The 18,176-nt window shown below is 42.0% G+C and overlaps 1 protein-coding gene across 2 annotated transcripts in view; it reads right to left on the bottom strand.

Moving 5' to 3' along the window:
* Positions 1 to 18,176, bottom strand: part of sgcz (sarcoglycan zeta) — a 401,042-nt gene that overhangs the window by 51,022 nt on the left and 331,844 nt on the right. For both annotated transcript variants that reach the window (XM_074630660.1, XM_074630661.1), the window contains exons 5-6: positions 8,740 to 8,862; positions 3,407 to 3,479 (exon numbers count right to left, since the gene is read on the bottom strand). In XM_074630660.1, coding sequence (XP_074486761.1) covers positions 3,407 to 3,479; positions 8,740 to 8,862 — 196 coding nt within the window. The remainder of the gene's footprint in view (positions 1 to 3,406; positions 3,480 to 8,739; positions 8,863 to 18,176) is intronic.

The raw sequence follows: 18,176 nt of genomic DNA, 5'->3' as shown, positions 1-18,176 counted from the left end.
GAGTGCTTTTTAACAGCAATCATTTGTTTTATGTATCTCCACAGAAGTGTTAATGACATGAGACTGTGTAAACCTGATGAAAAATAAAACAGCCCTCATGTTTAGAACAGCAGTCACTGCAGTGCTTCCCTTTTTCTTTCCTCACCTTCACCGCAGGTTTCAGCGCCTTGCTTATCTGCACTGACCCGTCCATTGACCCAATGTTCTCGCTCCTCCTCCTCCTCCCTGTATCTTTCCATCACCACCTAACTCTATCACTTCTCGGTTTCCTTCAACTAATCTAACTCCTTGTAGTTCACCCACTGCTCGAGATGCCTCCTCCCTCTCCTCTCCTCTCCTTTGATCCCTCGGCACGTATGGGGTTCTGTTTCCTCTACTAACCATTTTGTTGTGGAAGAGAAAGGGGTATATTGGGAAAGAGAGAGAATGAAGACATTTGACAAATGTCTCATGCTGGATTCAAACCCAGGATATGGTCATCATGTGTCTCGGATCACTGAGCGACCGAGGCACCCCTTGGGACGCAGATATGCTTGCTTTTTAACCACGCGGTGGTGTTGCGGAATGTGTCGCGTTCATTTCTGAGGACGTACACAACCGCAGGATACGCGAGGCAGCGTCATAATGTGGTTTAAAGCAAGTATATCTCCGGCTTAAAAGTCTTACTTTCCATACACTTGTTAGACTCTTCATTGACGTATACAAAACATGGGGAATTAGATTTATGGTAGTGTGAATGCATGCAAACTAAAAGAGTGGCACAAATGGAGGGAGGTATAGCCTTGGTTCAGACAATGCTAACTAAGTCAAATAACCACATGAGTGATCTAAAATTCAGCATCAATTTGAGCAGGCAATTTACTCAGTGCAATAAAGTGAAAAGAATAATTTCAACAGGGACTCTATTAAGGTGCTTGTAAATGTTTTAGAGAGGAATAAGCCATTGATGGTGCAGCTGCCAAGCTTGATGAAAGCTGATTAAATGCATGATTGAATAAAGAAATGAAATGCTTAAATGGAGTATTAAGCAACCAGCATTGTCTTACAATTCCCTCACATTTTAAAAGAATCATAATGGCATGTTGTGTGGTGTCATCAGCCTAGCCGAACATTGTCTCGCCAAATTATCTGCTCCTTTTTAAAGCCAGTAAATGGAAAACACACACATCATACAGCTTTTTTTAGTTGACAAGTGGTCCTATGCTTCGGTTCAATATCTTATTTTTTTTCCACAAAAGAAATGAATTGTGGCTATTTTGCACATCCTGAATGCCTTCATATTTTTTGCTGTATCCCATTATGTGGTGCTCCTACGACTCAATCTCCCTGCAGGAGCCAGTTCGATTTAATCTATTCTTCTGTACACTAACTTCCATCCCCTCCCCCTGAACTCTTTCCCTCTGTCACCCTCATCTGCCCCCTGCCTTCTTCTTTTTTCTGTCTTTGATTGTCCTCTTCATCACCCCTACCCCGGGCCTGCTTCCTCTCCCTCTATCCAGTCAATTGTATCTCTTCTTCCCCTCTTCACTTTTTTCGTTTTGTACAGAGCATTCCATGCATCTATACGTTTCCACTTCATCACTTCTTCAACATCCCTTCTCCGCCTCCCTCTCTTCCCCTTCCACCCTGGCCTGATTGTACTTTCCTCCCTGGCCAAAAGCCACTTGAGCTAAATCCTGTCTGACGATGCCCCAATAAGGCTCAGACATTAGTAATGAAGGAACCACACCAGTTGGCTACCTTCGGGTCTGAAAAGTGAAGCCAACACTGAAGTGCCTTAAACTTGCATTCTTTCTGATCGCCAGCAGGGGGCGACCTCTTGTTGCAAAAATATGTCAGATTGCATAGAAGTCTATGAGAAAATGAGCCTACTTCTCACTTGATTTATTACCTCAGTAAACATTGTAAACATGAGTTTATGGTCTCAGTCGCTAGTTTCAAGTCTTCTTCAATACAGCATGATGTTCATTTAGTAAATTATGGTCCCATTTAGAGTCAAATAGACCATAAAGCAGGGGATGCTTTAGGCGTGGCTACCTTGTGATTGAACGGTTGCTTCTAGGGCTGGGGCGATATGGAGAAAATCAAATATCATGTTAATTCTGACCAAATTCCTCGATGTTGTAGGGTTGACTATTCTTGCTTTTACAAAATATTAACATAATGAGATTTTTGATAAATAATAGAAAAGCTACAACAGTCTGGTAAGTTCAGAAAATTAGATCACTTGTAATTACTTTAATACAGCCTTTAAAACCAGGAAAAGACGGCACTTGTGTCATATTACGATATCCAAAGTCTAAGACTATATTTAGTCTTATATCACAATATCAATACAATATTGATATATTGCCCAGCCCTAGTCACTACCACGGCGTTGTCCGGTCTTTTGGTCGCCTAAAAATGTCTTATTCAGCGTTCGGTTGCACTTAGCTCCACCTTCTCGTGTCACTTATGGTTGCAAAAAACAAAGATGGCGACGGCCAAAATGCCAAACTCCAGGCTTCAAAATGTCAGTCAACAAACGTCCACTTCTTTTATACGGTCTCTGAAGCACACATGTGCCTTAGAGAAACCCCAAAACACGCTTCGGGAGAGGGTACGAGGAAAAGAAATACATACATTTAGCTGCTGTGGTTCCTTCTAAAGCAGTTAGAGGGGAACCAGCAGTCTGAGCTTATTGCTATTGTAAGCAACTTTAGATCAGACCGAGCTGAGCCTGCGTTGCGTTGCGTAAGCATTATTGAGGAGCTGCCTGTCGTTTTTTCTAACCGATTTGTATAAATAAAAAATAAACCAAAAGGTTCCATCAGTTAGCAGCTTGACAAGACGCTGCCCTCATTAGCTCCCATCAGCTTGAAACAACTTGGTCTGATGCAAACTGTGTTTTCATAGAGCTGAAGTATACCTGCTAAAAATGTAATAAACTCTCCTAGTAAACAAGAGAAGCTTAGCGGGCACCGTGCTCTACATGTGCTCACGTGGATGTATCAGAAGGAAGGCTACATTGGGTAACAGCCTGACCCTTGTACACCGCAGCCCAGAGGGCGTTTGTTCGCTCTGTCAGGCTGCCAATCAGCAGCACACCTCTCTCTGCAGCGGGCTGATTATAAGTCATGAGCACGCTGTACCACAGGACCGGCTAGTTGGCAAACTCAGCTGCTCACGTCTTTACATAACATCTTTTTTTACCTCAAACTTGTTATTTGTGGTGTTACTATCTGAGTAATTATTCACAAAAACACACACTTCATAAATATTCTACCACAACTAAAATATTAACAACAAGGGGAACTTGTAAAGCGAGCCAATGTGCCAGACTGCGCACGCACGCACGCACGCACGCACGCACGCACGCACGCACCACACACACATGCTTACTCACAAAATAATTTAGAGTACTTACTTCAGGTCCTGGAAGGGTTCTGCCCGTACATGTGACGTCTCTACAGAATGGCTGAACACCACGCCTTCGTTCCCTGTAGAGAAGGTAAGAGTGGATGAAAGGAAGGACAAGACAACACTTCCATTTCTCTTGTTTCAAAGCCTGCACGCTATTGCATCATTCCTCTATTCTTGGAGCTGAGGCAGACGCTTAAAATGCATGACACACTGCTAAGATCCACCATGTGTCATAGAAATGATGTTCAAATATGACAGTATTTCCTGTGGCAATATATATCATTTACCCAATGTTGTATGTATGTATGATGATAGGTGCCGGTACTCCCCTTATTCACATGTTGGCGTGTATTGGGCGGTATCAGCAATCTCTTGCGATTTATCCCTATTATTATTTCTTTAAACATGTTATACTGTGTCTTTTTATTGCTATTATTATACGTGGGCTATGCATCTTCTATTGCAACTAGAACATTATAGTGAAACGTTGGTATGTTTGTATATTTACCCATAGTGTTAGTACTTAGGGTGCTATCCTGTGTTATTTGTAGCCTACATATTGTTATAATGTATTATAGGATGTCTATAGGCTGGAATCAACAGCAGCCAGACAGACAGGCCGGTATGTATGCAGAGCTGAGGTGTGTGAGCTCTTCATTCAGGTTTTAGGAGCAGTGTCACAATATGCCGAGGAGTACAATGTAGAAGTGCCGGTACTGCGAACCGGTGAGTACCGGCCCACTTTGAGCACTGAGATGGGAGGATGGAGAGCTGGGTGGTGTTTGACTTCAACATTACAGACGGGGGTTTATGTCTCGTTTCTCACTGAAAGTCAGTGTTGACTTGATTATTAAAATAATTAATCAAAGGCATAATCTTGCCCAAAACTTAACAAAGTTGTTTAAAGTAGTTAACCACAACATGTTCTGTATTTTCCTCGGTGGCATTACATTTCCCGAAAAAACACATTTAAAAAATGCTAAACAGTATGCAGAACACAGGAGCATAATTGTTCTTAGAAAGGTTGGCTCTGATATAATGCAGTGTTTAACTCCCCCCCGTGTGCAGCAAGCACCTCTGCTTTAGCCTGCAGCCCTGAACAGATGCTTGGGGGGGAGAGTGCTGGTCATGGCTCCTGCTGAGACCGTAGAAAGCATGTTGGAAACTCAGCACTGCTACAAATTTAATACTGCACAAGGCAACTTTGCCCATTGGCAGGATCAAAGGTGCGGTTGTACCTCCGAAAGGACCAAAACTTGGAGGGTACGGTTGCTTTTTTTTTCAGTTGAAACACAGTTTTCTGGGGTGTATTCAAAGAAACACTGCACAGATGTGCTTCTGTGCAACGGCCAACAGAAAGAAACAAGAAAAGAGAACATGCTCCCAGTTCTCTCAACAACAGAAGAGATGACAAGTGTGTTGATGTTTGATTTTCTACTCTGTACAATGGTATTTCTTGCTTTGTCGACCACAGGCCGTGTTCCTTCCAGCCTCTGCCTGTGTTACTTTTGGTCTCACTTCTATATTTACAATACTCCCCTGAGCATGACATGTTCATGAGCTTGTTATGAGCCTTTTGGGTGGCACCTGTCCCGGTGGTTGTGGGTTTGTTGACTGTACTGTCAGCAGGGTGTTGTGATGCGTCTAGTGCAGTCTACTAAGCGAGCCATTGCATGTAGGGATGCCTGCAATCACCCTCCTTTAAGTTTCTGCCGCTGGCCAACCCCGTTTCTGGGGTCCAGAAAGCAATGTGTAAGTCTTTCTGCGGTCAGTACATAGCCTCTCCCTCACCAAGACTCCTACTATGCCTCCTCGTGGCAGCCCACGGTAACTGGGGTTTTGCGACCCCTGGCTGAATTAGTAGGAGATCTCGGAGCTGCAGTGGTCCCCAGAGGTGTTCCACCAACCACTGCCCCATTGCCACGTGGGTAAACCTTGGGAGGTACGATGGCTAGGGGAGTAAACCCTGATCACAAATCTGCAGTTGGGGACCGGCACAGGCGGAGTCCAGTAGACCGGACAATCGGCAGTCCCCTGCAGCTCCATCCAGATGAAGGTCGTCACGAGTTTCTCATGCCACTGGAAGTCTGTCTGGTGGAGTCAAGATGGTGGGAGTGAGGACTGCGCACCCACACCCTCACCCTAATCCTCTCCCTGCGCAAGCCCCTTGCCCCCCCCCACCGCCCCCCTTGTCCCGGTGGTACACAATCCCCCATGAAGTGTTTTCAAAAGCAGAGCCAGTTCATTGGAAGCAATTCACACTGGGTTTGTATTTTCACAAATGGAAATGAAGAGTAAGCCCACTAGTGTCACACCTCACTAGCTGCCATGGCACTGGCTTACATTGGCTGATTCTCACCAGCAACAGGCTCACATGCAATCTTCCAAATTACTGTAGCTATGCAGTCTTTGCTGTACACCTCTCGCCACTGCAGATGGCAGCAATGTGTGGCAACACTGTTCGTCTTAAATTAAAAAAAAAAAAAAAAAAAGTACCGGTCTACAAATCTAAATAATACATAAATAAACCGTGGCATAGCATGGACCTCAGTGCATGAGCTGAATGGATGTGTTCATAATTGCATTCTTTCCGCCGTTCAGTTTCTTATCTCTGACCTCGATCAAACAGTAAATGATGGTGACATTCTTTCAGAGTGCCTCTAATGGACACATCTCCCCAATTACCCAGGCCTGTGTGTGTGTAGTTTGCCTTGAAAGTTGAATTTGTGTAAATGTATATTTTATGTGTTCCTGGGAAATAAAATAAAAGAATTACTGACATATTCAAACACGCAAGCAAATTGAGATGTGCACACACACACACACACACACACACACTTCCACCTGATTTGCTCTGTCACATCTAATGAGAGAGGATGAGTAAATGAGACAAAAACAGATATTGTAGTGCACCAAAGGGAAATCTTCCGCTCTCACTTCTTTCATTTTACTTAAATTGCTTTGTCTCTTTTTTTCCTCTGCAATTATACTCACCTGGCTTTGCTCAGACCTCTCATCCGCCTGTCTCTTTTTCGCTTCCTCTCTCTCTTTCTGTTCCTACTGTATCTCTCTCTCTCTCTCTCTCTCTTGTTCTAACCTTTTTTTTTTCTCGATTCAGCAAAAATTACTCTGCTTGCTGACCCAAGTCTTGTTTGGCTGCACTCGTCAAGAGCACTCTGTTTAACAGCTTACAGTGTGTACGTACTGTAAGCTGTGTGTGAGTCCTCAAGCAACCTTGTTACATAAATTAGTCTGAGCCCACTGTTCGTCCACCGCTGGATCTGCCCCTTCATGAATCATGAGAAAAAATCAGTTCCTCATGAATGCGGAAAATTAATGTCAACACTGTGACCTCTACAATGATCTATACTGTAAATGTATGTGGAATGATTTACACTCATCTATAGCTTCACCATGATGCACTATTTTACACTGATATGATTGGTACTGCCCTTTTAATTACAATTAAGACAGCAATAAGTCATGATGGTGTCTTTATATGATTATATACTGTATTAGATATATGGATGAAAAATTAATTTCAGTTTGTCAGAGCATCTTGGGTGTCTTACGAAACTCCCAACCAATTAATTTGTACTGCAAAACATGTTGAAAATTGCCTCAATTAAAGATACCTAATATTAAAGGTGCCCTGTGGAGTTTTCTTTTAAACGAACAAAAGTTATGTTTACATTCAGTGTTGCTCACCAAAACGCATTGAGTGTATCTTTAAGCTCTAACAAATGTGTAACATGCATATCCTTCCTTATAAAACATGTAAAGGTGCTAAATACGGAATTGGGAGCATTTTCTATTGCCTCTCAACGGCTCTCAACGTGGCGTCGGCGAGCTGTGCGGCTTGCAGCTGACGGTGCCAAGACCAAATCCCAATGTCCACACTCACAGACTTCCAGACTTTGAGGCGCGGTCCCGCAAAGTTCTTGAGGGTTTAGGGCCGTCCCAGTGTCAAATTGTCGAGTCCTTGAGGGCTCTCTCGCAGACATTTTGTGCCATTTATTAACACTTTCAGTAAGTCCGCATTTCTGCAGACTGTGCCTGAGGGAATAACCCACAATTCATGGCGTTGTGACACAGAGTTACCGCGATTAGGGAAGCCCAGAGGCGTAAAAAAAGGTGAGCAAAGAGGACGGCACACAATTGTTCAGCCAGGCCAATTTAAATTTGCACAGAAACATTAATATCAAGGATCTAAGATAAAAACGGTGCATGGTATGGATGGTACATGAAATCAGAGGAATGCAAGCATTAGACTATATTACACACCTGGTTTATTCATCAACCATTTCTTTTAACTGTCTTAATGAAGTTTTTGTTACCTCATTTCTAGTAAGGCAAGAGCCTGGAAGACGTTCAAATAGGCAGTAAAATATGTTAAATAAAAACGGTAACGTGATATGTCATGGCAAAGTGCTGTCCCATTTGTATTTATACCATTTCAAGCCCTTGCAGCCTCTCACACTCAACCATTTGCCAGGTGATGTCAGTGAAGTCCCTGAGGGTTCAGGGCTTAAGGCCTTTAGGGGGGACATTGGGATTTGGCCTAACAATGCAAACAACGGCCAAAGTGCTGACAGAGCTAACAGTGTTTACCTGGAGGGGGAACCGGAGGGTGGGTGCTACCGTTCTGTGACAACGCTGTTGGTCGGGACGGTGTTATCAGCTGTAAACGCCACATGAGAGCAGTGCAGAGCGGCGGCCGTGAGCTAGCCAGTGGGGTGTGCTCACATGCACGGACATGCACTAAAAGCACGCGCGGCCGGCCGGTACGGCTACGTCAACAAAGCGCGGTGAAACTCAAATTACAACGCATACAGAGGGGGAGCGACTTAATTCTCTGCTCAGGTAGACATCACTCCACTATATCTTTACAGCAAATAGTTGTTTGCTGCTATATTAATGCTCTGAATATCGAACTTAGCACCATTAAGTATTTTAAATCCAGAAATGTTTACATCCATGTTTACTTGCATCTTCTTCTTCTTCTCTGCCTTTGCTGGCACATTGCTGCACATCTTAGCGTGTCATTTTAGCGTGTTACCCCCACCTGTGGATCAGTCGAATCGTGTGAAATCACTGGCAGGACTGTGTATCCTGTCACCCACGTGCACCCACGCAAGCACATGCATTCTGGTGCAGGTGCACAGGATTAACAAAACGGGTGCCCACTCATAGAAAAAAAACAACTCCACAGCGTTCGTGGTCACAAACTCCACAGGGAACCTTTTTAAGAAAAAAACTGTACTTAAAAAACACCATATTGGTCATTTTGTGTATCTATAGTACAGGATGTGTTGTGCTTTTTGTGCGTACTCCTACCTGTGACTCTAAATTTCTCGGTGCCGATGCTGATCTCCTCTTCATCTGCGGAGAACAGAACTCTCTCGCCATCTGCACTCCTCACCTCAAACCTCTGACACTGAGCTTCTATCATTTCTGAACCTGAGGAAGAGAGAGAGGGAATAGAGAGAGAGAGAGAGAGAGAGAGAGAGAGAGAGAGAGAAGTGCACCGGGTTAAGATTCATAACGGAGGAACATTCAAGGCACATAAAACGGGCCATCTGGTTAGATGTTTCCATCCAAAGCTCTTTACAGAACCATTAGTGCATGAAGGTTTATCTTGAACGACCACAGAGGGATATGAACTCTGAACTCCAGCATCGATAAGTGTTGTCTTGCTGCAACACCAGTGCAATATCAGTACAGATATTGGGACCACTAACATGATCCATGCTGTTGTGATACTGTATGTAATCAGCAGGGACATATAGAGAGATAATTATGCCTGTGGAACAATGTCCCACTTAGTGTGGATAATCCACAGAACAAGCCTTTCTACTGAAGATACAGTCAATATGAAAACTGTTGACAGCGTGCTCTGTGGATTATTCAAAGTGAAGAGGGCTGTTTCTGGAAAGGGTATTTTTAGCATTTACTGTTTTATTCTTAGCATACAACTTGGGTGAAGTGACCCTTTTAAGCTTAAGAGTTGATTATGTAAAATCACTTTGCATCAGCCATTGACAGGAAAACAGACTTTAAATAATATGAAAACATTACAGATTAGTATTCCATAGATAGTTTTTAATCCATGAAAGCAACATAGTGTGCAGGTAGGTGGTGTGATACACACACCTTCACAGTAAAGATGAACTGTAAACTGGGACCTCACAGGTGAAATGTTACAAACAGTCAGACTCTCTTGTGTTTGGAGTCCCTGTAAAACTTGAGCATTATAACTTTCACCTTAAATTACATTTCCCTTTATGATTTGGCCTTGAGGACAAAAAAAACATCCTTTGAAGAGAATTGCGGGGTGTAGTCAAATCAGCTCTCTTCAGAGTATTTACGTGCACTGGGAGAGGTGCTTACTGCGACCAACACACATTACATTTCTCTTAGAACTCCCGTTGAGCTGATTTATTTGATAGTTGAGTCCACAAGGAAAGGCAGTGCTTTGGTAACCTGCAGGTAACACTGTGTTAGTGCCACATAATGAAATATCATGTTGTCCGCACTGCAGTGAGAAACACATGAAGAAATACTTGATAGGCCACTTTTAGTTACACTTTTGTATGTATGTCAAAAAGGTTAAATCAGCAGTAAATGCATTTGCTATTATTTCCTATTTGCTTTGGGGAGGTATGTGGTTATTGTCTATGGTTATCCAATAACAAGTCACCTATTATTTGTTGATAATTGCTGCAACAGACAAAAAAAGTGAGTCTTTCATATTGTTTAAAATTAGGTGTGTTTCTCGTTCTAACCAGAAATGTGGGATTTTTTTTGGGCATGCATCTCTGTAAACTGTTGGCTAGTTGGTTTGTGAACAACGCACAGAGCCGTGTGTCGCAACCTGCCGTAAAAACCCATATTGAGATGCTGATTGCGTCGTATAAATGTCCAAAAAATGCTCCTAAAACCTGAATAATATCGGCACATCCCACATGTCTTAGTCAGAAAATGCACAATTCTGAATAAAGCCTTATTCAGAATATCCAAACGGAATATGCTGTTTACATGATATCAAATTCGGAATATTGTCATATTGTGAATTAAGGGCGTTTTCACACCTGTAGTTTGTTTGCTCTGGTCTGAATCAGGGACCAAATTGTTACCATGCTGCATATCAAGACGTACAGAGGACAGAGGCGTGCATTAACCCTCCTAAACTGTGATGTGCTCATCGGCCTAAAATATTTCCTAAGATCCGTCAGGTATGCCCGTGGTCTTCAACACAGCCTGCTTTCTCCAGTTGGGAAGGATCGAGGTCAGATCATCACAAACGGAACATACCGAACCGTGCCGCAGTTAGTTTGGAAGCGGCACGACACTTTGCTTGTTTTGGTGAGCACCCGAGTGCGATTGCTGTGTTCACACCTGCCCAAACGATCAACACCAAGAGGGTAAACGCTCCAGGGTTCGATTCAACCGAACTAAACAAGGGAGGTGTGAATACGCCCTGATAGTGGAATATTAGTGTGCATGTAAATGTAGTCACTGTAGATTAGTTGCTGGTGCCTTTTCAAGAAAATGTTGGCAGTGAGATTTGAAAAGTTGATAAATCACCAACAGTGCTCACGATAGCAGTTTTGCTTTAGATCATTTTGTGATTTGGACTGTGATGTGCTGCCATGCCAACCCTGCTGAGCCCAAAGAGAAGTCTCTCTCTCTCTCCTTTCTTCACTGTCTGGTCTCCCAGGCTATTACAAGTGTCAATTAGAAACCCAGAGTGCCTTGTCAGTAATAATCAAACTTTATTAGCAGCCATCAATCTGGGATTAAGCTCCTTTTCTCATCTCTCTCTCACTGTCTTTATCCTGTCTATCTCTCCATCCTTAAGCCTCTCACTCCCCCACCGAGTGTGTGAAAAAAGCAATTGAGATTTGTGTTGTGAAAGGCTCACCCTAAAGCAAGGTGTGTGTGTGTGTGTGTGTGTGTGTGTGTATGTGTGTTACAAATGTATGCAAAGACACCAGAATATGGTGTGAGGGGAATGTGAGAAGGAAAGAAAAAAAAGAGGGTTTAAGTTTAAGAAGGAGCGATAAAGGGAAAGTGAAGCTGGTTTAAATTGGAGATGTGCTGTGCTGGTTGCTGTCTCAGACATCCAGCTAGTTCTCTTTGGCTGTTCAGCTCTTGTCCTATAATACAGTATGTGCAGATTTCCAGCATCGGTGCAGGTCAGCATATTTCCAAAGATTTGTGTTTTATTCACATCTTCTTAGTAGGGGTGTATAAAAGATTCTGAAGATGGGCAGCTGCAGTGATAGAGGGAACTTGGAAAAACTTAGTCCGAGGTAAATTGAGGTTAAGTCCTTGTGTATTGGACTATGGCTGCAACTAATAATTATTTTCACAACTGATTAATCTGTCGCCCTTTATCTGGATTAATCGATTAGTTGTTTGGTGTAAAAAATACTAGAAAATGGTGAAAAATGTTCCACAAAGCTAAAGATGATGTCCTCAAATGTCTAGTTTTGTTCACAACTCAATGATACTCAGTTTACTGTCATAGAGGAGTAGAGAAACCAGAAAATATTCACAGTAAAATCGCTGGAATGAGAGAATTTTTACTTTTTTATTCTTAAAAAATTATGTAAAATGATCTGATTAATCGATTACAAAATAGTTGCCGATTAATTTAATAGTTGACAACTAATCCATTAATCGTTGCAGCTCTATATCCGCCACATCTACTGTAGAAGAAAAGCAGGAGCATAAAAGACAAAGAGGTAATAGAAGACATTATGTCACTGTCCATAACGTAATGCCTATTTACAGATAGGAGACGACCGCTGATAAAATGATATGCTCTTTAACTACAGTAGTACGACTCAATCTTCTCTATGCACTGAGCCTGTAATATGTGATTATATAAGAATTGTGCCTCTGGCTTTAACGCTAAATCGAAATGAACCTGGGAGAAGAAAAAATAAAAATGCTTATGGAATGAACAAAAAGTAATTTGGTGCTCTATATGTGTGCAGCAGAAGCAGCAGCAAGTTGGCGACAAAGTGGCCGGAAGTTATTTGTTTCAAATGATCGCTTAGAGAAAAGGACTGACAAGAGAGCGGAGCGATGGCCGGCGGTAACATCTCCGCTGAGCAGTTTCACTTCATGCAAATGAATGTTGATGTGGTGTAGCGATGGGAAAATAAACGGTAGATGTGTTCCCTTTATGTTTTTTTAATGCTGCAAAACTTCTTCTGACTTCGGTTCTAATTGATGTGTCAGTCAGTAATCCTCTAAAGTGCGAAATGGAAGAAAGGCTTTTTATAGCTGAAATGTTTGTTCTGAATGTCTGTTAACAGTGACAACAGTGAAAAGAAAAAATCATAAAAAGCATGGAATATCAAGGCTCTCCGCAGCCAACCTAATGAAATCCAGACACTTTGAAACGATATAACTCCACTGCGTTAAATGTCTCCTGTCATTGCGCACATTCAGTTGTCAGCAACACGAGGTTGTCCAACAATAACTATCTCATCTTTTTTTAGTTTCATCTCGTTAGCAATTTGCAGGTAGCTAATGTTAATTCTGTGTGAATTAAGTGCCTTTGGTCAATTAATTTGCTCCTGCGAATGTCTCTCCCGCTGATACCACCAAAGTAATTCTGCTGTCACCAGTAACAACAGGACTCCTCGTTAGGCAGACATGTTAATTGATGTGCTGATTTAAATAATCACTTTCTGACAAGATCGCCTCTGTTGTCACAAGTGCCTCCCTCAGCAGGATCCTTCAGTAATAATAAAGCTTTTAGAATATCTCACTGATGAAAAGAGGTGCTGGAGATAAAAATACATAAGAAGAAGCATTACAGTACAGCGCATGTGGCTGAAGTCCTGAGTCAGATCTGAACTTCCTGACAGATCAAGCGTGTGACATGAGCTTCGGTCTGCTGAGCCATTAGGGGGCCCTGCAGAAATCACAGGCATTTAAATGTTTAAACCATGGTGCTGGAGCCCTGTGTTCACTTTATTACCACTTTCAAACACAAACACTACATTTCATTTGGGATAATAAATGCATGCTCCGCTCACTTTTGCCTTTTCGTACCAGCCTGCTGTCACATGTTAATTTCTGGTTGTCATGGTTCACACTGAACCCCCGTTGGCAACTACAGCTCCACACGTATCCCTGCTCAAGAATACGCTCACACCAGAACACATTTGTTGAGGTCATTAACAGCAGATATTGCAATATTTGCAATGATGTATGACGGTGTGTGAAACTAATTACCTCCGCCAAGGCCTTGTATTGTTTTCATCGGTGTTGGTCTGTCTGTCTGTCTGTCTGTCTGTCTGTCTGTCTGTCTGTCTGTCTGTCTGTCTGTCTGTCTGTCTGTCTGTCTGTCTGTCTGTCTGTCTGTCCGTCTGTCCATCTGTTAGCAGGATTACTCCAAAATCATGATCCGGATTCAGGAATTTTTTTAAGAATTCCGATCAGCCTGAGCATTAAAGGTCCCATATTGTAAAAAGTGAGATTTTCATGCCTGTAAGTGCTATATCACTACTGTGAAAGTATCGAAACGCTCAGTCCATTGAGAAATACACAGAGTCCGTGGTCAAAAACTGTGTCTTTGAAACAAGCCGTCAGGATTTCTGTCCATTTGTGAGGTCACAAATATGCAATATATAGACCATTTCACAGTTTTAAACGTAAACATCTTAAATGTGTCCCAGTTTATTTCCGGTTGCAGTGTATGTAAATGACATCAGCTGACAGGACGTAAACATGGACCCAAGCTGTTGCCTAGCAATGTAGAGCAATGTAAATATAACATATATAAACATGTTCTAGTAGAAACACAAAATACAAGTATGAACCTGAAAATGAGCATAATATGGGATCTTTAAGACCACAGGGTATAACACATGCGCAGTGTAACTGATGATGCGTCGATGACCCATAACCCCGCCTTTTTCCTCCTTCTGAGAGCAGAGAGATATGTGCGTGGATGTGTGTGTGGGAGCTGCTGTCCGTCCGCTGTGAGAAAGAAAAAGGCGGTAGATGACGGGATGACAACGTAGTGTAACGTTATATACAGACATAACAAGGCTGCTGAATGAGAGAGGCATCCGCCGATACGTTACACGGAAACACACCGTGTTAATAATAAGCCGACCACCTCACGGTACTGCCAGCTGTGAGCTGTGATCTGTTTCTAAAGTCACGCATCTTGGCGGAGGTCTGCGCTCTTCGAGTGCCTTTCTAGTTTTCTTTATTTTAGGTCATCTTATTAATGCAAAAAACTATATTCTACAATCTGCTTTTATCTGAAATAGATATAAGAAAGCTGGAAGTCATATCTTAACACTATCAAACTTCTCCAAAGTGTGTTCTTCTTTGAGCAGTTTTAAAAGAAAGTGAAATATATGTTTTATTATGAAAATGTCACTTTGCCTATGAGCTTTCATGTAATGGTTGTGATTAGGGATGGTAATTTTGAAAAAAAAAATTTAACAGATAAATCAACCCTCGTTAACCGATTATTAGACGTTAGCCGACAAGATTAGTGCGTCGCATGCAGCGGTGCGCCAGCTGCAGTGCATGAGCACAACAGACAGACAATTGAGTCCCCAGTTCACCCGTCCGGGAGCGTTACTGTAGCAGCCACGATGCTGCGTGTAGTGTCGCAGCTACTTTCTCCACGGCATCATTTAGTTTAGTTTAGCAGGTTGTCAGCTTGGTGTTTTCCCAGCGTAACGACAGCGAGTGTCCGACAAATCGTGTGTGTGTTTGTGCTACTTTCACAGCTGAAGCGTTGCTGGAGGCTTCGTGCTCGCCATTGTAACACTCAGCGCGGCTGCTGTTACAGCCTAGTGCTGTTGGGCCTGTGAAAGCTCCACTGAAAAAAACAGGGGTTTCTATTACATGTTCAAGGGCACATCAACGTCAGTTTGGGTGCTGAGGTTGGAGAAAGTGCTTCTAATTCACACCTCCAACTCAGTGTTATCCGCCAGAAGCACGATTCCCGACACTAGAACTGCCCCTGATGGTCACTTATGTATTTATAGGGTCTTTTCATCACACTTTTCAATTAACTCTTCCTCTGTTAGATCCTCCTCTTGTTATTTCAACTCAAGCTCTGAATAGGGTAAAACAAAAGAAATAATTTATTCAACTTTTCACTTTTCCTTCAATGGGATTCTCCAATTTGTATTCTGTAATTAATGAAAAGAGGACATTAAAATGGTGATTGTGTAACTTTTTTACTACTGTACATTAAAGCATTGAGGCCATAATAAAGATATATGGCTGCATTTTTAATTCAAGGCTTTAAATTAGGGCTTCTAGCAATGATGGGCTATGACGCAATAAGAAGAGTGTGGCCAAGCCAAGTAAACACTTCATGCATGGTTGATTTTCCCAAACAGGTCAAGATGAATTTTAATTAAAATCAGCTTCAATGCGCTTTGTGATTATTCCTCCCCGCCACCGTCACCTTTCTTTCCCTGAGCGTCCTGCTCTGGAGAGGAGCGATCACACGAGTGGGTGAAACCGTATGTGACAATCATGTAAATATTTGTTCATGACGTGCGTGTCCCACCCTGAACACTTTTTGCGTACATCCCTGGTCATGCGTATTTGCATATATGAATGTGCTAATATATTCTCCAGCCAAGAAATGCTTAAAATCAGGCAGTTTTTGTCCTTTGGCTATGCAGAGAGAGTCAAGCATATTTTGTCTCACTTAAATCACTCTATAGTTTTCCTTAGGTCAAAATTCTGGCAATATGCTAAATGTAGCATTAAGGCTTTTAAGTGAAAGATGATGTTATATAACTCAAACTTTAGTGTCCTTGCACTGTTAGATCTGGATTTTATGACTGTTTTTTTAAGATTTCTCTGGCTGCTTTTAATGCTTGGCTGGGTCTGGCCATTGGCTAAATCACTTTTCACCTTTTATGAATTGGAGCGCAGCCTGGGATCTCCAGGCTGGGCCAATTCAATGGCTACGCAGTCTAGACAAAAAAAAGGTTAGGGGGGACTTCAGGCCTCTTCAGCAGGAGCTTCCGACAAATCTACTTTCAACAACTGGAGCCATAATAGCTGGCATCTTTATAGCTTTACCTTTACCTCTCCAAAAGATGTGTGCCTGTGACATACTCTGTCCTATACTGGAAGAGAAAAGAGATATTACATCGTATTGGGCCCTGCTAAGAACAGTCTTTTAAGTTCTTAAATATTAATCTTTAAGGGTTCAAATTTAGTTTTAAAATTTTCCAAATATTGTGCTTTCTTTACGTGTTTTTCTAGTGAGAAATTATCTTCGTCATACATACCGATATTGGTCCAAATTTAAACATTTATGCAACTTATGAAGTGTCAATGTAAAGCTATAAAGACTTTGTCGTTGGCTATGCACGTTGTGTTGGAAAATAGAGACAGAAGATTAAAGCTTCAGTAGGCATAATGTTTTTGTCATCATTGGGCAAAAAATTCCATTATAACCTGTCAGCATATTGTAATTCAGGTGTTCTGAGAGAAAACTAGACTTCTGCACCTCCTCATGGCTCTGTTTTCAAGCTTTAGAAAATCTAGCCTTTGACGGGAGACTTTGGCCAATCACAGGTCGTTTCAGAGAGAGAGAGCGTTCCTATTGGCTGTCCATTCAACGGAAGCAGCTGTCAATCACCATCATCAATCTCACGAACTCCGATCAAACGGTCAAACTAGGCAGCGCTGGTCAAATATGAATCAATATTCTGTTACTGTAATGCCTATTTCTCTCCTCAAATGTTTTCAATTCTACCTATTGCAGCTTTAAGTAATTTTACATTATGTGTATTATGTACATTTGTGTGGTTTACGAGAGTTAGATGGCAAACTGCGTTGCGAGCTAGGGCATGTATTAATCACCGGCCAGTTTAACAGACGCTGTGCTACAGCATCTTAGAGATGCAACCCGGGGTGTGAGTGCCTTGGTGTCTGTGCCCACACATTCACACTATAGCACATAAACACACACAATGAGAGCTGGAGATATATTACCACTTAAGAAACGTCTCTCTCTCTGACACGCACATGCACAAACAGTTACCTGACACCAAAATCCACCTAATCAGACACCGAAAGACTTCAGACAGGCACGAATCTGCGTTTGCTTCCTTGGAAAAGAAAGTTTGCCAGCAGTGCTTTTGAAATTTCCTTCAACTTGACACAAGCAGCAAACTCCCCCCTTAGATTATATTGGCATTAAGCCTCTCTCGGCTACGCTCCAATGATCACCAAACCGTGCATGCACATACATACAAACACACTTGCAAAATTGCCTCTCCTCCTTAGTGATGTAACCACAAGGACGGTTTCTTATTCATGTATGCAAACTATCAAACGTGTATGTGCATATCTGCGTATGTGCAGATCTGTGTGTTTATTAATAATCTTGCAGACAAACAGCAATGAAGCAGAGCAAGCGGAAACAGCTAAGATTTCAGTGTTGGACAGAAAACAACAGACCATGCTGAGTCCTTCTTGTGTATAACTTTACAGAGTACACTGTAAAAAACTGGGATTGGGGTTAATTAATATTTAATTAATAAATAATAGTAACTTTACATAATAAAAAAGACTTTGGGTAGTTTGGAATCACATTGAGCTGAATTGAACAAATTAGAATGATTTATTAATTGTATTTTACTTAATTTTGTTTGAGTAAAATCAGCTGCGAATCACTGAGTAGAAACTTAATTATATTTTATCAGTTACATTAACGATGCAGAAAATTGATAGATTTTACTCATTGGGATGTC

Source organism: Sebastes fasciatus, chromosome 3 (assembly GCF_043250625.1).
Source record: "Sebastes fasciatus isolate fSebFas1 chromosome 3, fSebFas1.pri, whole genome shotgun sequence".
NCBI lineage: Eukaryota > Metazoa > Chordata > Actinopteri > Perciformes > Sebastidae > Sebastes > Sebastes fasciatus.
This window is presented reverse-complemented; position numbering and strand designations above follow the sequence as displayed.